Raw genomic sequence first — 23,097 nt, 5'->3', positions numbered from 1 at the left:
CGACACCGAAAACAAAAAGGCGACTTCTCGTCGCGAATTTGAATTTTCCCTTCTTCCTCATCCACAAACAGCACTCCAATGCGCGCTCTGTCTTTGCAACACTGATCGGCGACATTGTAGAAACACGCAATGTTGCCTTCTTGGGGGGCCTGATCACCCCCCCGACCATTCCAGTAAGGTAAGCATACAACCCTCCGCTTTGCTCAGCACCCCGACGACCTTCATATGATGATATACTCGTGTCGCCCCAATCATACACAATTATGGTGATAGACACAGTCAAGCCAAACGACACTACTGATCTTTTCCTCGTCCTCCACCCCGATTTTCTGCAGACTCTTCTCAGAATCCAAAGCTAACAGCTCAAAAAGTATTTTAGATGCCTGCTACGAGCCGCTTCGACTGCGACATACGAACACCATGATGTTTATTATCGTACTTTATCATTCCAATTCCGACTCTACATGACGGATACATTTCACCTGATCTCGTTTTCTCGGTCGATGGCTTCATGGCAGCTTGTTCTTCTGCAAGAGGGACAGAGGACTAATATCGGTCCCTAGATCCAGACGGTGATGGCCGTGGTCTGGTTTTGGAGTTGTCTAGCTTGTAGGTAGCCTTCTATTTTCTATTCTATGTCCCAACAGCACACGGCAATGTGATGAACAAACTTTTCGTGCTTAAAAAACCGAATATACAATGTGGAAACCAATCAGACTTTTCATCTTTCGACTGATTTGCCGCCTGTATCATCTTGAATATGCTTTCACTCGTTGGTTATGGACATTTCTGACCGGCAAATAGACCCATCCCAGCTTGTTCAACTCAATTGGTACTCGGCCAATTCTGGCGCATTCCACCTGCAACAGTTAGCATCTCAACCTCTTATCGTGTGAGGACTCAGGTAGGCACGTACTTGAAATACTGTCCGGCCAGTTCTGGCTTCGCAGATACAGCAAGATTAGCAATAACACCACCAGACTGCTCTGGTCTCACCAATGTCCCTGCTTCAAACTCTTTGCTGAACGCTTCGTGATCTTTTGGTGCCATCTCCGCCTTGCCCTTTTCTCGAAGTTCCTTTTGCATGTCAGTGTCTACTCTCCCAGGGCTGACGGCTACCGAAGTGATGTCTGGTTCCTCAACGGCAATGTGCTTGGAAAGGTGGTTCAGCGCTGCTTTGGAGGTTCCGTAGGCGCCCCAGGCGGTGTAAGCTCCTGTTGCGGCGCCCGATGAGGTGAAGATGAGACGGCCTTTGGTTTCTCTCAGGTAGGGGATGGTTTCCTTGGCTAGGGCGAGGGCGCTAAAAAAGTTGGCGTCGAAGAGGGCTTTCCAGTCGTCAATGGAGGAGTTGGCGACGCGGGTCATTGGCGAGAGGGCGCCGTGGTTGATGATGACGGCGTTGATGTGATGGAAGTGGAGAAGGGTGAGTTCTTTGAGTTTGTAGGGTGTCTTTGGAGGGAGGGGGGGGGGGTTAGTTGTGATGTGTGAGTTGTGTGTGTTTTGAGGTATGCTACGCACATCAGGCAAGGTCATATCAGCCGCTAGATACCGGACTTGTGATGGGTATTCTTTCTGAAGCTCCTCCAGCTTTTCAGGGGAGCGAGCTGTGAGGACGACCTTGTGGCCTGCTTTGAGGAGGTGGGTGGCTATGGCGTGGCCGATGCCACGGCTGGCGCCGGTGATGATAATTACTTGAGGTTCTGGCATTTTGTTTGCTGGTGGTGTGGTATGGTTTGGAGAGTTTGGATAGTGTCCTGCGGTGATTAGTTGGCGTAGACTGCGTAGCTGTTCGGGAAGAGCGTTAATCCAGATTTTCGGGATTCGGTAACACCCCTCGCTCGAACTTGATTGCCCCTCTTTGAGGTTGACGTTGTGGGTGGAGCGCGGGGTATCGACTTCTGCTATTTAACTGCCTTTTGGGGAAGAAGAGATGTCGAATCAAGGGCGCAGAATGGGGAATTCGGCTCGGGCATGATTGAAGATTGGTAGTCTGCTGAATTGTCCATTCAGAAGCATGGAATTCATGCTACTTGGTGGAGAGCTGGTTGGGATATCTGGAGGAGGTGACGCTTGTCGTTTCATCTAACATCTTCATAGATACGATTGTTTCCACGCAACTATAGACCATTACATGACCTCTTTCAATCCCCAGCCCTGATACTGACTTGCTTCATCTTCTAACTTCAACCTATTTCTCAGACTTTAAACACCCAACCCACCCTTACGACCAGTCCTTCAACCTCACCATGACCATCATCACCACCACCACCATCGACCCCAACGACAACATCATCATCCTCGGCTGCGGCATCATAGGCCTCTCTACAGCCTACTACCTCTCCCTCTCACCAACCAACACCAACCCCATAACCCTCATCGATCCCTCCCCGGAACTCTTCTCCTCTGCCTCCGGCTTCGCAGGTGGCTTCCTCGCAAAAGATTGGTTCTCCCCCTCCCTCACCCCCCTCGGCGCCCTTTCATTCAACGAACACGCCCGCCTGGCAGCTGAAAACAACGGCAGAGAAAATTGGGGGTACACACCCTCTACCTGCATCTCTTATATCCAGCACCAGGACGGATCAAAGCAGCAGAAACGAGGTGATGACTGGTTGAGAAGTGGGACGTCAAGGGTTAATGCCGCGCCTGTGGAGGCGGAACATGACGAGGCGAGGAGACCGGGTTGGTTGAAGAAGAAGGAGGGGGATAAAGTCGAGGTTATCAGTGAGGAGGGGACGACGGCGCAGGTTGATCCTTTACGACTCTGTCAGTGGTTGTTGGGGGAGGTGATGAAAAGAGGGGGGAAGGTGCTACAGCCTGCGAAGGCGACGGGGTTGGTGAGGGATGATCTTACAGGGGAGGTTAAGGGGGTGAAAGTGAGGGACTTGAAAGATGGAAGTGAGAGGGTTGTGAAGGGGAATAGAGTTGTGATTACAGCTGGGGTTTGGACACCAAAGGTGTTTAGAACGCTGTTTCCCCAGGCAAAGGTAGGGATGAGGGTGGGGAGTTTGGCTGGGCATAGTATTGTCGTTCGGACACCAATTTGGGATACAAGAGAGGGGGAGGAAGAGTGTCATGCTGTTTTTACTACGCATGAAAAGAACTTCTGTCCGGAGATGTTTTCGAGGTTAGGCGGAGGAGGGGAGGTTTATTTTGCGGGGTTGAATGATTCTACTTTGGAGGTTCAGGATCCGGAGAAGGGGAAAGCCAGGCCGTTGGATGAGCAGAGAGGGTTGCTGAGGGAGGCGGTGGGGGATATTATAAAGGGTGGTGATGGGGGCTTGGAGGTTGTGAGGGAGGGGTTGTGTTTCCGGCCTGTGACGGAGTGGGGGGCGCCGATTGTATCGCAGATCACAGGGGAGGACCTCGGGATCAGTGTTCGGGACGGGGGAGTTTGGGTTGCAGCCGGGCATGGGCCTTGGGGGATTGCGATGAGTCTGGGAACAGGTGTCGTCATGGCAGATTTGGTGGAAGGAAAGGAGACAAGGGTGGATGTAAGAGGTCTAGGATATCATGGGCCCAACACTCATCCTGTTGTCGTTCATACCATTTAGCTGAGGCTGAAAGCTGGGGCTGTCCTATGAGCTGTCTGGTTCGCAGGTGTAAGAGGCTTTGACCAAATGTACCAGCACCTACATGAGATAGCTTATCCTCCTTGCTCGGAAGTTCTTCTCCTGGTGAATTGCATGGTGCGTCGTAGGCAGTGAAGCTCGTTCGTGTTTTGATTGGTTTCTCCGAGAGGGCGCACGGAAACGATGTTACAGCCCTCACGATCTCTTGGCATTAATATGGATGGCAGCCCTACCCAGGTTGGTATATTATCAGCAGAACTCCCTCTCTTCTCCTTCATCATCTGGCGCTCAACATAAACACATACTCCTGCTCTAGACCTTTAATCCAACTTCACACTGATCCACATGAGTCTTCGCCTTTTTCCCCGGCCTATTTCAGCGTTGTTGTCTGCTTATTTAGCCCAAAACTATTACCTACACATTATCACTTGCATACCAACACAAGAAAATCATTGCCCAAAGACTATGTAGCATGGCGCCGATACTCTATGGCGAGAACACACAACCTCTCAACCCCTTCCGATCAAGTGAAAAAGATTCTCCGCTGTGTCCCAGTGATACTCTCCAGGTTAGATGTCTCCACACGGAAACCTCACCTTGATGCAGTCACAGTGGAGATTGTACTTGGATCTATCGCAATAGTCATTGGTACCTTCGGATTCATCTGCTCTTTCGTACAGCTTGACCTCATGTACGAGATGCGTCCATTGAAGATGAGACGTATCTCGAAAGAGAGACCACTGTCGGTGTTCAGCGGCATACTTCTTCATCTTGAGTTTCATCAACATAAGACTGGACTGGTGGGTTAGCGTGGGTTAGGAGTGTTTCGGTTTAGGGCTTCAAATGGGTATTTGTTTCTTGTTGGGCTGGGGTCATGTGAGATGGAGAGCTGGGGTATGTTTATTGCAGGGTCGTTTTTATGCTAATGACAGCATGTGTCCTGAATTGCTTGTTTGGGAATAAGCCTCATACTTTAAATATTGTGGCTGCTTCTGCTCAAACACCACCAGTTCAGAAATATTCTGCCTACCCGGGGGAACAAACGCATAGATGAGGTGAAAACAATAGCTTCGCGGTGTTGAACCGCCGTGCTGTCTTTTGAACATTTTCTTCTGGGCTGCCCCACTATTCAGAATGTCAATGTTGAAGAGCTGATGGTGTAGTAGCATGTGGCTTGCCAAACAGCTGGTGCCCAAGTTTGGTGGTGGTTGTTCATACCACTGCTCATTAACATTTCACTTGCCACATTGTACAGATGAATATGGTTTGTATTTGGGAACCACAATGTTGATAACCTTATGCAAAACACCTCAACCCCCAAAACGGTTCTCGAATTTGCTATCACAGCGTTGAACGGGTGTATATGAAGAGGAAGGGAGACACTGGATACATTGTAGCCGGTGCCAGCTGGTTGAAAGCGACGATCTTGGACACGAATGAACATCGCAGTGACCGCGTGCCACGACAGAGTGTACCACCGGCAAGGCTTCCGGGCAGAGGGCGAAGTTCTGACAATTACCACTCATTGAATACATTGTAGCTGGGTTGTGTTTACATGCTGCATTTCGTTCTTCACCTCTGGCTCATGGTGTTTCGCTTCAAGGCTCTCACCATTTGTGTCGCTTCTAGTTGAGATTCAGCATTCCCCTCTTCAATGTAAGACAGGCGTACCAAGACAGTTTAACCAAGCCCCATAAATAGAACACACCCAGAGCGAGGTACCCGAGCATCTCGACGTTGTACCGAGAGCATAAACTCGGATGAAATGAGGCCCAAGCATCCCACTGTGATCGATAAAGTGCTTGACAGCGCACGGACCACCAAGATAAGGTCAGTGCGAACGGGACGTTCCGTGTGTTTGGGTGACTTGGCTGCTTGGCTTCTCTCAGCTCCCGTTTCCCACACTGTCCTGAGCTTGGCTGTTGATGATCCAACAGCCCCAAGCTATCGATTTGGATAACAAATCTCCTTAATTGCCTCTTTTCAATCCATCCACCCGGCACATGACTTCAGGCGGTTATCAAAAGACGGCCGACCCGAACTGCCGGAGCCGACTCGAGGCCCAGTCCAGTCCTCGTACCTGATTGAACAATGGCTTTCACCAGAGGGCGGCCGCAGCTGGGGGTCACCTCTTGACATGCCCGTCCGGCAGCAACAGCAGTGAGAGCTGGAACCATTGAGAGACACAGCAGCTGACGGATGACGGACAGCACGCATCACAGGACACCACCGCTACCGGACAGAGAATCTTCAGTGCCACGAGTCAGCGTTCTGGAATGCTGCATCGAGAATCATCTTCAGTGAGGTTCACCATCCCTTCCCTTGCATCATGAGGGGACGTGGGAGAAAAGCTCGAGTCCGAGAACACGGGCGAGAGGTTGAAGAGAGGTCAGCATCCAATCAAGAGGCTTATTTACCCGCCCAGGCTGCAATTGCCCCCTGCTGGTCCCCGCTATGGGAACTTGCATGGGGGAACCCCACTGTGCCCTTTTCGAGATCTCCCAGCATCGCGCCGTCATTTGCTCGTCCATCATGGCGATGCTCGAACGCCATTTGACGACTGCGTGGTGACCATCCAGAGCATCACACCAAGGTCACCAACAGTTGGACAGACGCATTAATTACTCGCTTATTGGGGTCTTGGTTCTTCCTCATGGGGTGGAGAATGAGAATGCGTCCTTCTCAGTTCGCAATTCGCATGTCGACGAACATGTCGTTTGCCACCTGCACAAAAGACAGCCATGAGGTGGTCACAATGGCGGTCGACCGTGATGACAGCCTGCCGCCAAGCATAGGTAATTGTCCGCTCCAAGTGGAAGGATATTCGACAAGTCGGATGTATCCGTTGTGCTTGGAAGAAGTCTTCACTGAAGAGGACAGCATCCGTTCGGCATGCGCGCGCACGTTGAGAACTGCGTGGTTTTGTCCTACACCTCCTGCCTTTCCACGAGTGCCGACAGTTGTCATCAAGCAGTCAGCTTTTCTGTTGGTTCCTCTTGCGATAACGGTGCCGAACACTCACAGATCGCCGCAGAAACGAGCCCGGCCAGATCAGGCCTTCCTCACGGCCCCCAACCGGCCGTCTTTTCCTTTTCTTTCCTCTGAGCTCTGCCTTTCTCCTCTTCCATTTCCCGGCCAAGCCTATACCTAGCGCCCGGTGTCAAGGATTGTTACCGATTCGGGTCGACGTACCGTGTGACATGCAGGTGTGCAGCGACACCAGCTGTGAGCTATTGCACCTAGCACCACGCACCCCAGAACATCGGTCGACCAATATTAAGGCCCAGTGAACCGCTGGATTCTTCAGTTGCCAGGTCCGACTTTTCCTGTTCCTGACTTGATATTGATTCCGTCCCGCCTCAGGAGAGCATCTGGACATCTCGAGCCCAACAGCCCGGTACTGTGATCGCATCTGGAGGGGCACACGCGCGGCGGTTGGAATTGTCCGTGGAAGAAACCTAGGTGGACGTGACGGAACTTGCGACTTGCAGCATCTCACCCACCATCTCACCCACGCTCAACTCCCCCACACCAACATTGGAGATATAACTGCATTATAATAATTCTCCCTACGCCCCTCTCCCGTGCCCCCCGCCGGATCCATCCCATTCTTTCGTCCTTCCCGGCTCCTTCCCGACGGTCGCCCCTAATACACCCCTTTCGTCACTTCTCATGGCCTTTCAAGTTGTGCCCCACGCTCTCTACTAAATGCTCTAATATTTTGATCGGGGGTCCGGTGTTCCTCGACCGAAGTCTGACCGGCGGCCGTTGCCGGCAGATCAGCTGCTTCTCTGTATCCCGACGACATTTCAAGATCGAGGTTGCGTTCTACAGGGGCCGCCACACTCCCGCGCCCGTACGCGCACAATCACTACACAAATTACACCATGGCTTCACATGTGCGACCAGCGCTACGAAGCGCAGTCGACGCGTCCGTTGAGGCCCTGAGCGGGTTGGTGAGGCGGATCAATATCCCGCTCTTACCCAACAGTCCACCGGGCTTAGTACAGGCACTCACGGTAGATCCGTGGTCCCAATCGGGGAAATACGGGCTGGGTTGGACATATTTCGCGCTTGCTTTGGGAGGATTGACGCTGTTTATGAGGATATGGCACTACTGGCAGGATAAGATTCGGCAGGCGATCTACAAGCAGGATATGGAGAAGCACTTTCAACAGCTTTACAGCATGGAACCGGAGTGGGATAGATCGGCTGCCCTGGCGACGGGGGCGACAGCGCAGACGGCGGCTGAATCACGACGACACTTCTTTCCGGACGAGCAGCAGGCTGAGGAGGAGAAGAATTTCAAGCCGAAAGCGCATTTTTCATCTGTCGGATTTGTCAACGATACTCTGGCGTTATTCCGATGGGTTTTTTATCGACCAGTGCCAGACATTGTCTGGAGAAAACACCGCTTCACCTTTTCCTCACTCGCGGTGCTGAGTTGCGCCTTTATCGCCCTGGCCTTCGTCACGGTCTACTGCTTCTTACAGCAACCCCTATACTGGCAAAGCATCCGGTTCGGATCACCACCGGTGGCTGTTCGGTCCGGCATGATTGCCGTTGCCATGACACCGTGGATCATTGCCACTAGCACCAAGGCCAACATCATCACGCTGATCACCGGCATTGGACCCGAGAGACTCAACGTATTCCACCGTTGGCTGAGCTACCTCTGCCTGTTTCTCTCCTTGATTCACATGATCCCATTCTACATCCAGCCGGTCTGGGAGGATGGTGGCATGGAGGTCTTCGAGGCGCTGTTTCCTCCCGGTAGCGGCATCATCTATGGATCTGGAATTGCATGCATGGTCCCTCTGGGGTGGCTTTGTGTGGGATCGTTACCACTGTTCCGAAGAAAGGCATACGAAGTTTTCATCCTTCTCCATATCCCAGTCGGCTACGTTTACGTCGGTGTGCTCTTTTGGCATACCAAGAACTTTCTCATGTCATGGGCCTACTTGTATGCGACAGTGGCCATCATCGTCTTCTGCAACCTGTACCGTTTCTGCAAGCTGAATTGGACCAAGCCATGGCGCATGTCGTTTTTGATTGGAGACGAAGCTGCCATCAACATCATGACGGAGAACGCCATCAAGATCACCATCCCAACTCAGATGAGGTGGAAGCCGGGCCAGTACGTCTATCTACGCATGCCGGGCATTTCCATGTTCGAGAACCATCCTTTCACCATCTCGTCTCTTTGCAGCGCAGACTTTCCATCTGAATACGGCGAGGAGTACAGAGATTGTGTGCTGGTGTTCCGGCCATATGGAGGCTTTACGAAGAAGGTGCTCGAGACGGCCATTGATAAGGGGCCTTTCCACACCTACCGCGCGTTTCTCGACGGGCCGTACGGTGGTATGCGCCGAGAGCTTGCCGCATTCGATACCTGCATCCTCATCGCCGGTGGCAGCGGTATCACATCGCTCATGTCACAGCTGCTAAATCTGATCAAGCGTATGCGGGACGGCAAGGCCATCACCAAGAAAATCGTCGTGGTGTGGTCGCTCAAGCGGCTCGAGGCCATGGACTGGTTCCGGGAAGAGCTCCGTATCTGTCGTGAAGCCGCGCCCCCTGAGAGTGTTACTTGCAAGTTTTTCGTTACCGCATCAGTCCGGAAGCCGCCAAATTCTGGCATTCCTCATGGTCGTGCGCCCAGGCCGCTCAGCAATGCATTCCACGACAAGCTGGATGGCTTTGTGGCCAACATTGCTAGCAAACGCAACAGCGCCCTGATCATGTCCGAGGCCCAAGGCGACCCCGACAGAGAACGGGAGCTGCGTGCTGAGGATGAGGACCGCATCACAGCGCTCCCTCAGCAGAAATATCTCCAACCACACACCTTCCCACCACCGCCACCGGGGCCTCCCCCAAACAACAACAACAACAACAACAACAACAACAACAGGCTATCTGTTGCGGAACAAACCCTTCGAAAACTTGAAGGCCGCGACGATGAGGTCAAGCCCGTTGAAGGCGAACAGCAACAATATTTACACCCCCCAGCCCCTTCCAGCAAGGCACCCTCAACCAAGAAGAGCGAACCCGGCGGTGAATTCCATTTCCCCCCTCTAGCCCGGGAGAATGCGGCTCCCCATTTCAAATACGCACCTCCTGCCGGCCGCAAGCGATACAGCCAGATCCTCTCCGAGTCCGACCCCCGGCCCAGCGGAGCCGGCAGCGGCGGTAGCATCGACGCCCGACCGACTACCAGCGAGCTCGGCCACCAACACGCCGACTCATCAGGCAGCACGGAACCTTTCGCCACTCACCCCTCGCCCCCAGCAGCAGCAAAACCAACAGGCGAATCCTCTACTGCTCCCGTCCGCCCACCAGAACTAGCCCACCTTCGCACCGACGTCGGCGGCGACCCCCGCCGCCCAAGACCAACTTCCCATTTTGGCCCTCCCTCAGGGTTTGATTTTGGCTTTCCAGAAACACCGACCGAATTCCAGCGCAATCTTATGAGGTTTGCGTTTCCTGTCCCGCACGAGATTGACGGCGGGTGGTCGGTGGAGTATGGGAGGCCAGATTTGGGGTACATGCTCAAGGAGTGGGCGACAGGAGGGCCGGATGGGAGGGGCGTGTTGGGGAGGAGGACCGCGGTGTTTGTGTGTGGGCCGCCGGCGATGAGAGTGGGCGTGGCGAATACGGTTGCGAGGTTGCAGGCCGAGATTTGGGGGGATGACATGCTCGAGGAGATCTTTTTGCATACAGAGAACTATGCGTTGTAAGAGTGGAGAGATGAGGGAGAGGGTGATAAGGGTTGGGCATGTGAAAGGGAGATACCAGCACCAGAGGGATATGGTGTGTAGAGATGACTACGTGTACAGTTACTTTTCGGATTTGGATATATACCACTCTCTCTTGGAGAACAGGGCAGAGGGGGAGCGAACAGCTCACGTCTTTCTTGTTTGTGGTTGGGTTGGGTTATGATAGGACACGGATACTACCACCTTTCTCGGAAGGCAATCCTCTGAGCTAATTGAACGATGATACCTTCAGAGCACCGTGTTCTTAGCCGATCGAACATGATACTTGAACTTGGTAATTGCGGCGTCATACTTATGCTTCTGGTCACCACTGCAGACGTAAATATGGGGTGAGTTCCGAAAAGGGGTAAATAGGGGCAAATGCCAAGAATCCCTCCAGCACAGCTGTGAACCTGCCTTGCCAGTTCATACACCTGACTTGATACCAACTACAGCGGCATTTCTCACCATCACACAAAGTTGTGAGCTAGCTGGGGGGGCTTGGATGATTGTGAGGTTGACAGGTAGGTGTCACAACCAGAACTGTGACAACCAGCTCCCAGTTTCCAGCTCATTGACATCGGACACTTTGGTTGGGTTAGAACAGTTAGGAGCGTAAAGTCTCGACCATATGTCAACGGACCTCTGGCCACCATCCAGGGAAAGTCGCACACCACCTAGGTACCTACCCCAGTCCCTCCGTTGCTGCCAGTCGATCATTCCAAAATTTCCGGTACTCTACTCTACTTACAACCGTCACCCAAACTCTTCCCCAGCATCCAGCGGTGAACTCCTTGCCTTTTCCAAATCAAATCTCCCACTCCAACTCCCGTAACCCTACGCTTCCCTGTCGATATCACCCCGTGTAACACCCTCCCCCTTCATCGTGTCACCTAGATCAAATTCTCCGCTCCTCTCTCACTGCGATCCAGCCCCCCCCTCGGTCGGGACTAGATCCGATCGCAGATTCACTCACTCACATGCCGCTGGGGGAAGGGGGAGGTGTTGGTCAATGCATGGACGTTTTTTTTTCTTTTTCGGCCGGTAGAAAATAACGGCTGGGCTAAAATCATGGCAAAGGCGAATAGGAATGGGAAACAATAAGCCATGGCGTCTGTGGGGGACTGTAAGGGGTGCTTTGAGGCGTCGACGATTGTGGAGAGGAGTGGGGGAGGACAAAGGATGGGAGTTCTGTTTCGCACGTAAGGTTACTGTGGGCAGCGGTAATTAACTGCCTTCTCTCCCCGAATGCTGTGTTACTCGACTCTGGGGGATCTTTCGTGTTGAGTGAGATGAGCTAATGTGGGAAGCCGTTGAGGGGGCGGTTTCCGATTAGATGGCCCATTGAGGCAGGGGAGAGAGGGGCGGTTTGGGGATGGGGGGACGACATCGGGGTTTGGGGGTGGCATTTGGGAGGGCTCGAGTTGGCGATAAGAAGAGCTGAGTGGTGAAGTGGGCGGAATTGGTCAGTGTGTGTTTGACAGTGAAAGGCGGTCGGTCAGGCATGAATCACATATGGCGGACGGACGGGTAGTCAGTGGGACAGAGGCGCAATGGATATCGGGACCGTCTATCTGAGTCGGATATCGGATGGAATATGGCGGTTTCAGGTATCTGGCTACGGTTGACTTGAATTTGGGGCAGAGATCTAGCCGTCAGCCCATAAAATGCGTGGCGCTTTGCATTCAGGTTGAGTGACAGACACAGACACGTACCTACTCAAAACAGCCAGGGCAGTTTCCACCAGGCAAACATGGCACTTTGACATGCCATGTGCTAGCTACGGGTGCAACTGCCAGCGGGGGACGGTCTCTGCTGCTACCAAGTATTGAACCCTGACTCCTTCTGCCCGGGACTTGAAGCTATCTAGCAAACATCAAAGTGCCCGGCATGTCGCCCGCGCACCATCAAGTCCCGTCTGACAGCTCAGACCACTCACAAGATCACTGGTCTGGGGGTCCGTGGTGAGTCAATGATCGTGTGCTACAGAAAAACATGGCTCGCTCCTTCCTCCTTCAGCAGGGCAAGGATACCCTCGACGGCTGGGCCAGGAGAAATCGAGGCAAGACAGCAATGGACCTTCCCTCCCTGAAATTGTCACGGGTGCCCACAGTGTCCGGATGTGAGGTGACTTGCAGCTGCCCACGGAGGAGCTCCTTCCTCGGAGGCAACCCGGGAGTCTGGTGTCTGGTGTCTGGTGTCTGGTGCCTGGTGCCTGGTGCCTGGTGCCTGGTGCCTGATGCCTGGCTGGAAAACATTATTGATAGCTTCTTTCTCCGCAACATGGCTTGGATCGCGTCGATCTTTGGGGACAAGTCCCCGAGACCCCTAAACATTGGCTTGACCGCCTTGGCCTGAATCACCGACATGTGCTTTATGGGAATATTGAACGGCAAATGTTGATGCTTGCTTATGATAAGCTCCTTTTCGTCTTGTCTGTCTCGTTCTGTCCTCCTTCCCTGCCTTCTCCGAGACAGCAACACAAATAACACCCTTGGGCGTTGCACAACAGCTACACCTGGTGTTCCCCTTCTCTGCTACCCGGGTAGCTTTACATATCGGTACATCCCCCGTTCCTCCCGACACCCAATCTGCAGATAGATCCCATCTGCCATTGAAAATGGGAGCCATGCGAAAGGAAGCGGGCGTGTGTGCGTTCCCGTCATCGTCTGACCTGTCGACCCAAGAGAACACCGGCAGCCAGAAACCTGCGGTGGCTGGACTTCCGGACGAAAGAGACGCTCAACGGGCCTCGATTCCGTCTGCTCCCACTGCCGCTCCTTCTCTTCCCAACAAGTCGCCTGCTCGGAGCAGCCCGAGATCCGAGTCGCCAAACAAAGCAGCCCCGTCTAGCTCTGTTCACTCAGCTTCTTCTGGTGCTGCTCCTCAGAACCAGAACTCGGTTTCTTGTGCTGTGAGGAACTGGTCTTACTGGAACAACTGGGACGCCAACGGCACAATGGCTGGAATCGAGGGTCATGACGGCGCTATGGCTATGGAGGGCACAACTGTACGTGATACGGCCGTTCTCACATACGCAAACGAAGCAGCGTCAACTGACCACGGAAATATACAGAGTAATGCTCGTCGGTGGTTAGCCCTCGCGGCTCTGGCTTGCATGTGGACGAACGCTCAAGCTCCGTTATTCATGTTTGGTATGTCCACGGTGCCTCAGTGAAGGAGATGTGCCTTGAAGAACTGACACAGCGTGCGACAGCCGGCGCCCCTGTTTATATCTACCGAGAGCTCGGCGGTATCGACCACTGGGTGTGGTTCGTATCTGCCAACCTCCTCGCCACGGCAGCAATTTCCCCCTTTGTCGGCGCCTTGTCGGATCTTGTCGGCCGTCGATTTGTTGCCCTTGCTGGCAATGCCTTGATTGTCATCGGCCAGATTATCTGCGGTGCTGCTACGAGCATGGATGCGTTTATTGGTCAGTCCTGATTTGAAAGTGGAAGGAGACAATGGCTGACAGTATTTTTTTTCTTTTTCCAGTTGGCATGGCCATCTCAGGTTTGGGAACCGGCATCAACGAGCTCACTGCCTTGGCGGGCGCCGCCGAGATTGTCCCCGTGTCTCGCCGCGGCTACTATGTGGCGGCAATGATCCTCACCATCCTCCCGTTTCTGCCGTCGGTCATGTATGCTCAGCTTATTTCGGCGTATTCGAGCTGGCGATATATTGCGGTTGTAACTACTGGTTGGGCTGCTATCGGTTTGGTCATGGCCTTTTTGTTCTACCACCCCCCTCCACGGATCGATGCCCATGCTGGCGAGAAGAGCGAGGTGCTGAAGAAGACGGACTGGGTTGGTGGGTTCTTGTCGATTGCTGGGCTTGTGCTGGTGGAGGTTGGGCTGTTGGGTGGTGGTTACAATGTAAGCTCTCTCTTGGCCTTCGAAAGAAAATATTATTGCTAAAGCTTGGTAGGCTCCATGGAAGAGCGCGAGGATATTGGCTCCTCTCATAATCGGTGCCTTGGTTTTGGTGGCCTTTGTGGTGTGGGAACGGAAAGGGGCCAGCCATCCTATGGTGCCGAGAGACATGGGCAAGTCGCCTTGGACCTTGTGGCTGACTCTCATCATCACGTTCATTTCGGGCGCCAACTTCTTTTCAGTGTTGATGATTTGGCCGAGCGAGGCGTATAATGTGTATGGGCACGAGTAAGTCCTCTGAACACAAGAAAGCGGTGGGACATTGCTGACCCCTTTCCAGTCCCGTCGGAGTCGGTATCCGTGGTATGCCCTTCGCCTTTGGCACCATGGCCGGATGTGTCATCTCCCTGGTGATGCTTTCTTGGCTCAAGGGAAACATCAAGTGGATTCTGTTCATCTCGTCAACATTGATGACACTGGGCTGTGGATTGCTGGCCATTGCCAGAGTCGACAACATTCAGACCGTGTACGGTGTTTTGTTCATTGCTGGTCTCGGCGTGGGCGGAGTTGTCGTCCCGGCATCGACAATCACGGCCATCATCTGCCCCAGCGATGTCATTGCTACAGTCACCGCCTTGACTATCGCCATCAGAATCGTAGGCGGTGCTATCGGATACGCCATCTACTACAACGTCTTTGTGTCGAAGCTCCTCCCCCAGCTGATGCAAATTGTAGGCGGAACCTGCGTCAAGGTTGGGATCGAACACGACAAGATTGAACAGATCATCCAGATGACGGGAGCGTCGCTGGTCAACGAGATCAAGCACCTTCCGTTTGTGAACGAGGCTCAGTGGCATGCGATTGTGGCGGCTGGTCAGGTGGCTTATTCTCATGCATACCCCTGGGCCTATTACTGCAGTATTGCTTTTGGGGGTGTGTCGATGTTGGCGAGTTTGTTTTTGGGGGATCTAAATATGGATGATACGGTTGCGGTGGTTCTTTGATTCCATGAGGGGGTTAAGAGTAGGAATTCTGGCACGGGTTAATGGAGCGGTAATTGATGACATCTGGGGTTGGGAGTGGCCATCTTAGAGGTTGTAGAACTCGGAAAGTGATATGGCCGGCAAGCTAGCTGTAGTTAGACGTAGGGCGCACACATTTTTCTTTTGTAGTGGGTTTTGTGGGATGTGAGTGACATGGTGTGTGTGTGTGTAAGGGGGCATAGGGGGTCGTACATGGTCGTTCAAGCGAGAGAAATATTGGTAATGTTTGATGGTGTGATCTTTTGGATGGGGTTTCAGGGCCAAGGGGAAACAGACTAGAAAGGGCTTGCCATTATCAGGGGAAAATCCGCTCCGTGATAGAATTTAAACTGCTTTTGTTTTATTTACATGTTTTTACTTGCTATGTACATCGCCTTCTTATTCCCCTACTTCTCCTCAGGCAACTCCCCAAACCGGTACTGCGCCCAAGCAAAACTAGCCTCGTGCATCGTCCACGTCTGTCTTCCTCGGTCCCCCCCCGCCGCCCCAGCAGCGATATACAACGGCATCAAATGATCCATCCAAGGATGCGCCTGTCTCGCGTCTGGCCTCTTCAACACCCTGACCATTTCTTCTTTCCTCTTCTCAGCATCAGGCTGCTCGACAGCCTCCTTGAGGGCATTGTCAAACGACACGGCGTACGGCATGGGTTGAGGCTGCCCGAAGGCGAGGCGCATGTCCCGCAGGTTGTGGACCGTCATGCCTGTGCAGATGATGACAATGTTTTGCTCGCGGAGGGACTGGACGGCCTCGCCGAGGAGGAAGTGGGCCTGGGGGTTTTCCGAGTTGAAGAGGGACACCTGGACGAGGGGCACAGCCAAAGGGTTGGAGGCCGGGGGGAAGGCCACGTTGAAGCCGGAGAAGACGCCGTGGTCGAGGCCGCGGGAGAGGCCTCTGGCACGGATGTTGGATTTGGCGAGGAGGGAGATGATGTGGGAGGCTAAGGAGGGGGAGCCGGTGGAGGGGAAGGTTGCTTTGTAGAAGTGAGAGGGGAAGCCGTAGAAGCTGGATTATGTTAGTGACATGATAAGTAAGCAGGGGGTGGGGTGGGGGGTGGTACGGAGGGTGGCATACTCGTAGATGAGATCGGTCTTCTCGGCGTTGTTGACGTGGATTTCGTCTGGGCCGACGTTTTCGGGCTGCCAGTGGGCGGAGAAGACTACCACGGCGGAGGGCTTGACTTTTTGGGTGATTTCCTTGCCGATGGACTGGAGGACGGGGTAGACGGGGTGGGTGGTGTTGTATTGGACGTCAGGCTGCATCACTGTCAATTATTTAGGTTGAACGAGGGAGTGGCAATGAGACTTACGCCACCATGGCTAAAGAAATACACTGGTGCTTTTGGCATTTTGGGCGGTTGTGAGATTGTTGTCGTTGACGAGACCGATGGGGTGGTGGAGAGGGTCGATAGAGGCGCAGTGGTTGGAGTATTAAAATAAGAAACGGGCAAAAAAGTCTTGAGCTTCGTCAGGATTTGTGGCAAAGATAAAAGTGACAACGCCGGGGAAGACGCACTCATAAGAAGAGCTACGATGATCACAATAGATGGCAAGATGAAAAAAGCTGGACGGCGAAGGACCCAAGTGTCGAACATGGTGAGCTTCTTTCTTATCAGATCTTGGGGTGGACACAACTGGCCAGATATATATAGGCTGCATAAATAAGTAGGGGGTGAGGTTTTACCGAGTGTGTACACATTTTAGCGTCAGTATCTAGCCTTACACATTCGGCACCTCGCTCTCCCATCGCGCTTTCAAAGGCTTTGGTAAGAATCCATCGAAATTTCGTAAGCAACAGTTCCCTTTTCGAGCGGCATCCTGGAGAGACGACGTTGTGAGTGGAGAAGGAATCACGCCATGCAAGTCGGGAGTGTTGTCTGGGATTTGATCTGACAAGCGGGCAAACAAAAGGCTTGTCAGGCGTGGCACGTGCCATTTGATTGAATGCGCTAACAATATTTGCAGCGAGTAGTCATAGAGAAGAGTTATGGAGGACAGCCCCCCCCACCCACCTTGTTCCGACACGGGATGCCCCCCCAACGAACAAAAATCCGGGGTCCGCTTCTTCGACAGCACCAGTAACAAACAGCAAGATGACATCCCTCATTAGACAACCGCCTCTCCTCTTCCCTGCAACAGCCAGGCACACGGCCACGGTCATTTTCATCCATGGCCTGGGTGACACCGGTCATGGTTGGGCCTCGGCGGTCGAGAACTGGCGTCGCCGGCAGCGTCTCGATGAAGTCAAGTTCATCCTGCCTCATGCTCCTCACATTCCAATCACCTGCAACTGGGGAATGAAGATGCCAGGATGGTATGATATTGTATGTAGTTCTCTTTCACTCCCTCTCTAGTTTCATTTCACCTACTGACCGAATAAACAGCACACGATAGACGGCAACGCCGAATCTCTCCGGAAAAACGAAGATGAGGCGGGCATTTTGATCTCTCAGGCCTACATTCACGGCCTGATCCAGAGAGAGATTGATGCCGGCATTCCAGCGGAACGGATCGTTGTCGGTGGCTTCTCCCAGGGCGGCGCTATGAGTATCTTTGCAGGCTTGACCTCCAAGGTGAAGCTGGCTGGCATTGTTGCTTTGTCTTCATACCTGGTCTTGAGCCTCAAGTTTGCCGAGTTGGTACCAAAGCCTCAGGTGAACCAAGACACTCCCATCTTCATGGCCCATGGCGATTCGGACCCAGTGGTGAACACACAGTTGGGCAAGAAGTCGTATGAGTTGTTGAAGGAGATGGGGTATAAGCCCACGATGAAGATTTACCCGTGAGCCTCACATCGCCTTTGTCCCATAAGAGTCGTGAATAGCTAACTGTCTTATTAGTGATATGGGTCATTCGGCGTGCTTGGAGGAACTGGACGATGTCGAGGCCTTCTTGAGGCAAAGACTCCCTGCGCTGGGCAAGGAGGAGAAGCCTGAGTTGTAGTTATTACATGTTGAGTGTATCCGGCACGGCGCAAAGAGGTAGTCTCGACTGGCAAACAGAATTGCTTACAATGCATATCAGCTTTATGAAGGACACACTCCAAGGCCCATCAATTATGTTGAAGGTGGACTGACGTTTGCATGTAAGTAGTGGAATCCATATTTGACTGGCCGATGGTAAGAACAAAAAAAAAGACCTGCTTCAAAGACTTTGTTGACCATCTGATGAAGTTGGAGTCGCCAGCCTCATCACCAGACCTGCTCAAAACAGCAGGCACATGTCCACATGGTTGATGTGGTGTCGATCTGAAGAGTGATCCTGCAGACACAACGTCTGTGCAACCCCACGGCCGCTATCTTATCAGACCCTGGACCGCTACGAGACCCGCTGTTGGCCCGCCGCGCATCCCCAGCAAATCCACTCGAGGCAGCGCCGTTTGTTGCCTTGAATCTTTTGACATCTCTGACGACGACATCGCTGGCGCTGTTTTCTCCGACTTTTGTCATTTCCTTTGGGATTTCTGCTGTCGCATATCTGTGTCTCTGTTCTTTTCTTCTGAGAAATCTGTCCATAATTACACCTTTCCGTATTGTATCAAAGAAACCAACCTTTTCAACTTCAAAGAAACACACCGCCCCACCTACGTTACTATCTTCCCCTCCTCACTGGGAAGACCCCATCCGCTAAGATCGACGAGAACCCGCCCGGGCGTCATCCCGAATAGGTGCCCGAGTAAATAAAACACCTGAGTCGACCCCTCACCTTCACCGCAGCCACAAAGCTGTTGCGTGGTGACTGTCATAAAGACGGAACAAGAGCAAAGCGCAAAATTTGGAAAACGGCGGATGATACGGGGATAGGAGACCAACTTCAACATGCAATCTTCCTCCCATCCCCCGGGGATGCCACAACGGCCACCCTCCCCCTCTCCAAGCCAACTTCCCCCCATCCCAGGCTCGCCAACCTACTCCTACGCCTCCACCGCCCAACCCTCCCTCTCCCAGTTCAACCTCCCCTTACCACCCCCTCCCCGACCAGCCCACGCAGTCCTCACCAAAGCCGACCTCGAAAGCTCCCAAACTGCCTACGCCGATTTGCTCACAACCGCCAAAGCCTACCGCCTCGCCCTCGCTTCCCTGTCCACGGCCGCCAGCGCCTTCGGCTCCGCCCTCGAAGCATGCGCCCGCCTCAAAGAAGCCCGCGCCGAACCGCTCGGTCCGATCAACCCAGGGTTGTTAGCAAACGGCAACACAGTCGGCGGCTCGCTCTCCAGCTCTTTCCACGCCGGTGGCGGCCTCCAAGGCAGTAACAACGCCAACCCCCCACCGCTCAACCTCAACAGCAACGTCATGAGCAAAAACGCCTGCACGGCTGACGCCCTCTTGACGGTGGCTGGTCTGCAGCACCTGGTCGCAAACCACAAGCACATCCTCTCCGAGACGGTCTACCGCTCTTTTGAAGTGCCCCTGCTTCACGAGCTGGATAAATGGCGGGGCGCGGTCGAGGACGAGGAGGAGAGCTATGCGTCTGCCGTGGCGGTTCAAAGCAAGGAAATCAACCGCCTTGAGAAGGAGGGACTAAAACTCCACAAGCAGAAGAGGAGGGATGTGAACATGTTTCGGAACCACCTTGTCGAGCTGACCACCAAACTAGACGGGCTGACGTTCTTGCACGGGGAACACGCGAGGACGCTGCTGAGGGAAAGTCAGGAGACGAGTGCGAGGATTGTGGAGGCGAGTTGCTCTCTTGTGCGGGCAGAGGTGGACATCTTTGAGAGCCTGGCACGCAAAGGGTGGACGGGGGGTGGGCTGGAGGAGGTTTTGGAGAGGGGGGCGGATTTGTTTGCTAACGAGGGGGAGGGGGGGATGATGGGGGAGCACGTCATGGGGGGATCGCCGGGGAAGGAGTTTGGGGGTGGAGGGGTGGGAGGTGGGGGGGAGAGTAAACTGTTCAGTATACTACCTCCCAAGTCAATACTGGCGAATGATAGCTCGGGAGAAGGGGGGACGGTGAGGGGGGTGAGGGGGGACAGCTTGCTGATTTCTGCTGGAGGGGGTCTGGAAGGGCAGCAGGGGGATAGGTATCAGAGCTTGGCGGGTTTGGTGGGGTTGGATTCGTTGGGGGGCATGGACAAGGACGAGGAAGGAGGGAGTGTTTTTGCCGAGACGCAGCAAGGAGGGCAGCAGTTTAATCGGAGCAGGGGGGTGAGACCTTTTAGCCCGCAGCCGCAGCATGTGAGGATGAATCCGGACAGGTTGTTGGGGACGAGTGTGGAGGTGGATCATGATGGGGGGCCGGTGGGGATGGAGAAGAAGGATGACGACGAGGGCAAGACGGAAACCGACGATGAAGAGGCGCATCCGTGGAGGAACGAGGGGTTGAGGAAGAGGAGGAGCTCGTCAAGTTTGGCGAGCGAGACGGGGAACTTGTTGTTGAGGGACAGGAGTTTGGTGAGTACGAGTTTGGGCGAACCCCAGGAGAGGGTTGGGGGCGAGGAGAGTAGTTGGAGTGTGGCCGACACAGAAAGGAATTCGCCTTGAGGTGCCAGTGTTGTGATCAAGGTGTGTGAATGCTGTGTGGATGAGCGAGAGAAAGAGAAAGAGAGATTGGATTGACATGATATACCCCTTTTAGAACATGACGATATGTGTAGAGGTGTTTTTTTTTTTTTTTTTGTTTTGCATGGCGATTATTTGATGTTGTTGATACGAATAGGGGGTTTGTTTACAAGTATCTATGAGGCTGTTTTTTTGACTGCATACAATAGCATAGCGAATACACTGTTACCAGACTGGTTTTTTGACACATAATCTCTCCATTTCATTTTTGTACAATTGTCCCCTTCCCTCGCTAGGTGTAAACAGTTAAAACTACGAATAACCACTGCCCGCAACAACAAATCCTAAACGCCTGCCTATTTATGCAACTCCGCCGCAAAAAGTGTCAACAGGGGCTCTGTCTATCAATTCATTAATCCATGCCAAAAAAAATCTCTGTCTCCTTCTTTGTCTCCTTTGCTCTCCCTTCTTAGTCATCCTGGTCTGCCGCCTTCCGGATATCACCCCCAAACAACCCAAACAAGAAATCCAACCACCACAAAAACTTCCAGTACAGACTCGCAGCCACCCAGTCAAACTCGCCAAGCTCGGTTCGTGGGACCTGAGTCCCGATCATGGCGCCGTTGAACCAGCTGATGAAGGGAACGTAGTGTGCTACCCGCTGGGCGACCGACGGGGCGGGCAGGAGAGCTTGTTCCATGGGAAGGAGCTTAACCTTCCTCACTTCGGGGATCAGCCGGCAGAAATCATCCGCATCTTTATCTTGTTGCCGGGGTTGCTCGGCGACGATATTGTCAAAGGCAAATGGGTTGGGCGGTGTGACGGTTCGAGAGAGAGGCTGTGTCTCAAAGTCGGTAGAGGCGGCTGTGCCGGTGTCTGCTGTGTGACTAGAGGTGTGGGAGAACCCAGAGTCGAAGCTGTCGGGGTTGAGCCAGGCTGGGTTGAAGCCTGCGGCGGCCGCGGTGCCAGCTCGGGGCTGTTGTTGTGACTGGCGTCTGCCGGAGTTGGTGCGCTGGATGCCGAAGCCGGCGGCTATGGATGGGTCGGGAACGGCTTCGTCGCGCGGAGGTGGGAGGCCGGTGTATGGCTCGGCAAAGACCTGATGACCTAGGATGATTTGGGGAGAGGCATAGATGGCTGCTTCGGCGGCCTCGGCGGACTCGAAGGTGACCTTCACCCAGTGCAACCCACTGTCGGCTTTATTAACCTTGGCGCGTTCTTCTGGGGTGAGGGCCTTCCGGCGGGCGAATGCTGGGTCCCGGAGTTCGGACTTGTATCGCCTGCTCTCCACTGGGGGGTCACGCGAGTAGTCCTCGCATATTCTCCCTGCGAGCTGCTCGTAGTGGTTGATGGCGGCATATTGCTGTTGGGCGGAGCGGTACCCTCGCAGTATGACCTCGGTTGGCTCTTTGGCCTTGATGAATTTGGCTTCTGGCGGTACCTTCTCGTCGTTTTGGGAGAGATTCTGCTGAGAAGTCGATGGGTGAAGACTTGGACGCCGTTGGTTCTGCGCAGCTCTGTCGCTTTGTGATGGCGCGGGGGCCTGGTTGATGGGGGCTTGGTTCGCGATCCAGTTGCTAAAGATCTTATCGGCAGCGGCTATGGTTGGATCTTCTTTTCTCGCAGGCGTCGCGGTTTTCGACCTCGCCCGTCGCGTCGACTTTCCAAACGACCCTGTCTCGTTGACTGCCTTCCTCGCTCTCAGCGAGCCATCCTGCCTGTGTTCCTCCATGTCAGTCGCGGCGGAGGGGGGTGGCAGATGGTTGGGAAATACGGACTGTGGAAAGACCATGGCATATGGTCTCTTGATACCGTCGTCTCCTACGTACAGCTCGTCGTCTGGCACGTTGTGTAGGATTAATGGGGCCATGGTTTCAGGCGAACGCAGGGAGAGCAAGACAGCTGAGTAAGTTTTGCAGGGAGGGCAGGAGCCAATGGAATCAAAGGAAGAGAGCTGCTGTGAGAATCGAATATGCTGTGACCACAAAGCGAAAGGGCCGGTTGAGCCTTTGTAGCCTGTTCTCCGAAGCTGCGAGAAAATGCGACGCGATTTTTTCACAGTGGCTTGCAGGACCCCAATTCTTGATCTGGCCCCCAAAAGCCACCAAAGTTGTCTACCCAGCAACTACAGGATGGAGCCCCAGGGGAGCTTGGGCCACTGTTTGTGGTGTATATGGGGCATATGCGGTTAGAAGAATAGCAAAGAGCAGGCCCGCTTGGAACAATAGCATTTGCAGGCCCCACTTGAACTTTTTCCGCCGAGTAAATATCTGCCAGGAATATTGCTGTAGCCGACTTTCCTAAACACCAGTAACATTGGATATAGGACTAGCGCCCCGACAACGACAGCAACACCAC

The 23,097-nt window shown here is 53.6% G+C and overlaps 8 protein-coding genes across 8 annotated transcripts; 5 read left to right on the top strand and 3 right to left on the bottom strand.

The window, feature by feature from the left end:
• Positions 1-564: 564 nt before the first annotated feature.
• On the bottom strand, positions 565-1,985 carry QC763_119570 (uncharacterized protein). Its single transcript, XM_062908544.1, has 3 exons — positions 1,519-1,985; positions 917-1,449; positions 565-860 (listed from the first exon to the last, which is right to left on the bottom strand). The coding sequence occupies exons 1-3, from the start codon at positions 1,705-1,707 to the stop codon at positions 821-823; spliced, it is 762 nt and encodes a 253-aa protein (XP_062771652.1). The 5' UTR covers positions 1,708-1,985; the 3' UTR covers positions 565-820.
• A 261-nt stretch (positions 1,986-2,246) lies between these two features.
• QC763_119560 (uncharacterized protein) lies at positions 2,247-3,551 on the top strand (the record flags this gene model as incomplete). The annotated part of the gene is made up of 1 exon (XM_062908543.1): positions 2,247-3,551. One exon carries the CDS (start codon positions 2,247-2,249, stop codon positions 3,549-3,551), a length of 1,305 nt encoding a protein of 434 aa, XP_062771651.1.
• Positions 3,552-7,456: 3,905 nt separating this feature from the next.
• Positions 7,457-10,306, top strand: QC763_119550 (uncharacterized protein; the record flags this gene model as incomplete). The annotated part of the gene is made up of 1 exon (XM_062908542.1): positions 7,457-10,306. One exon carries the CDS (start codon positions 7,457-7,459, stop codon positions 10,304-10,306), a length of 2,850 nt encoding a protein of 949 aa, XP_062771650.1.
• A 2,258-nt stretch (positions 10,307-12,564) lies between these two features.
• Positions 12,565-15,381, top strand: QC763_119540 (uncharacterized protein). The gene is made up of 6 exons (XM_062908541.1): positions 12,565-13,334; positions 13,401-13,479; positions 13,542-13,757; positions 13,820-14,199; positions 14,252-14,484; positions 14,537-15,381. The coding sequence occupies exons 1-6, from the start codon at positions 12,945-12,947 to the stop codon at positions 15,198-15,200; spliced, it is 1,962 nt and encodes a 653-aa protein (XP_062771649.1). The 5' UTR covers positions 12,565-12,944; the 3' UTR covers positions 15,201-15,381.
• Positions 15,382-15,534: 153 nt separating this feature from the next.
• Positions 15,535-17,065, bottom strand: QC763_119530 (uncharacterized protein). The gene is made up of 3 exons (XM_062908540.1): positions 16,549-17,065; positions 16,314-16,495; positions 15,535-16,244 (listed from the first exon to the last, which is right to left on the bottom strand). The coding sequence occupies exons 1-3, from the start codon at positions 16,831-16,833 to the stop codon at positions 15,626-15,628; spliced, it is 1,086 nt and encodes a 361-aa protein (XP_062771648.1). The 5' UTR covers positions 16,834-17,065; the 3' UTR covers positions 15,535-15,625.
• Positions 17,030-18,181, top strand: QC763_119520 (uncharacterized protein; the record flags this gene model as incomplete). Its single annotated transcript, XM_062908539.1, is given in 5 exon segments — positions 17,030-17,072; positions 17,204-17,263; positions 17,277-17,562; positions 17,623-18,020; positions 18,079-18,181. 4 exon segments carry the CDS (start codon positions 17,226-17,228, stop codon positions 18,179-18,181), a joined length of 825 nt encoding a protein of 274 aa, XP_062771647.1. The 5' UTR covers positions 17,030-17,072; positions 17,204-17,225.
• Positions 18,182-19,056: 875 nt separating this feature from the next.
• On the top strand, positions 19,057-19,981 carry QC763_119500 (uncharacterized protein; the record flags this gene model as incomplete). The annotated part of the gene is made up of 1 exon (XM_062908538.1): positions 19,057-19,981. A coding segment is annotated over one exon (924 nt), but the record flags the coding sequence as incomplete, so codon positions are not given.
• Positions 19,982-21,034: 1,053 nt separating this feature from the next.
• NUP53 (Nucleoporin nup53) lies at positions 21,035-22,984 on the bottom strand. Its single transcript, XM_062908537.1, has 2 exons — positions 22,518-22,984; positions 21,035-22,457 (listed from the first exon to the last, which is right to left on the bottom strand). The coding sequence occupies exons 1-2, from the start codon at positions 22,607-22,609 to the stop codon at positions 21,209-21,211; spliced, it is 1,341 nt and encodes a 446-aa protein (XP_062771645.1). The 5' UTR covers positions 22,610-22,984; the 3' UTR covers positions 21,035-21,208.
• Between the last annotated feature and the right edge of the window lie 113 nt (positions 22,985-23,097).

The sequence above is a fragment of the Podospora pseudopauciseta genome, chromosome 1 (genome assembly GCF_035222475.1).
Source record: "Podospora pseudopauciseta strain CBS 411.78 chromosome 1, whole genome shotgun sequence".
NCBI lineage: Eukaryota > Fungi > Ascomycota > Sordariomycetes > Sordariales > Podosporaceae > Podospora > Podospora pseudopauciseta.
The sequence above is the reverse complement of the archived record's forward strand: the minus strand, read 5'-3'. Positions and strand labels throughout refer to the sequence as shown.

Excerpts from the sequence above, each read along its gene's own strand:
- QC763_119570 (XM_062908544.1), bottom strand. The coding sequence starts at position 1,707 with ATGCCAGAACCTCAAGTAATTATCATCACCGGCGCCAGCCGTGGCATC. Across the intron at positions 1,450-1,518 it reads CTGATATGACCTTGCCTGAT|ACACCCTACAAACTCAAAGA; the intron begins GTGCGTAGCATA and ends CTCCCTCCAAAG. Across the intron at positions 861-916 it reads CTGGCCGGACAGTATTTCAA|GTGGAATGCGCCAGAATTGG; the intron begins GTACGTGCCTAC and ends TAACTGTTGCAG.
- NUP53 (XM_062908537.1), bottom strand. The coding sequence starts at position 22,609 with ATGGCCCCATTAATCCTACACAACGTGCCAGACGACGAGCTGTACGTA. Across the intron at positions 22,458-22,517 it reads TATGCCATGGTCTTTCCACA|GCAGGATGGCTCGCTGAGAG; the intron begins GTCCGTATTTCC and ends GGAGGAACACAG.
- QC763_119540 (XM_062908541.1), top strand. The coding sequence starts at position 12,945 with ATGGGAGCCATGCGAAAGGAAGCGGGCGTGTGTGCGTTCCCGTCATCG. Across the intron at positions 13,335-13,400 it reads TGGCTATGGAGGGCACAACT|AGTAATGCTCGTCGGTGGTT; the intron begins GTACGTGATACG and ends GGAAATATACAG. Across the intron at positions 14,200-14,251 it reads TGTTGGGTGGTGGTTACAAT|GCTCCATGGAAGAGCGCGAG; the intron begins GTAAGCTCTCTC and ends AAAGCTTGGTAG.
- QC763_119530 (XM_062908540.1), bottom strand. The coding sequence starts at position 16,833 with ATGTTCGACACTTGGGTCCTTCGCCGTCCAGCTTTTTTCATCTTGCCA. Across the intron at positions 16,496-16,548 it reads ATTTCTTTAGCCATGGTGGC|CCTGACGTCCAATACAACAC; the intron begins GTAAGTCTCATT and ends ACAGTGATGCAG. Across the intron at positions 16,245-16,313 it reads AAGACCGATCTCATCTACGA|CTTCTACGGCTTCCCCTCTC; the intron begins GTATGCCACCCT and ends AACATAATCCAG.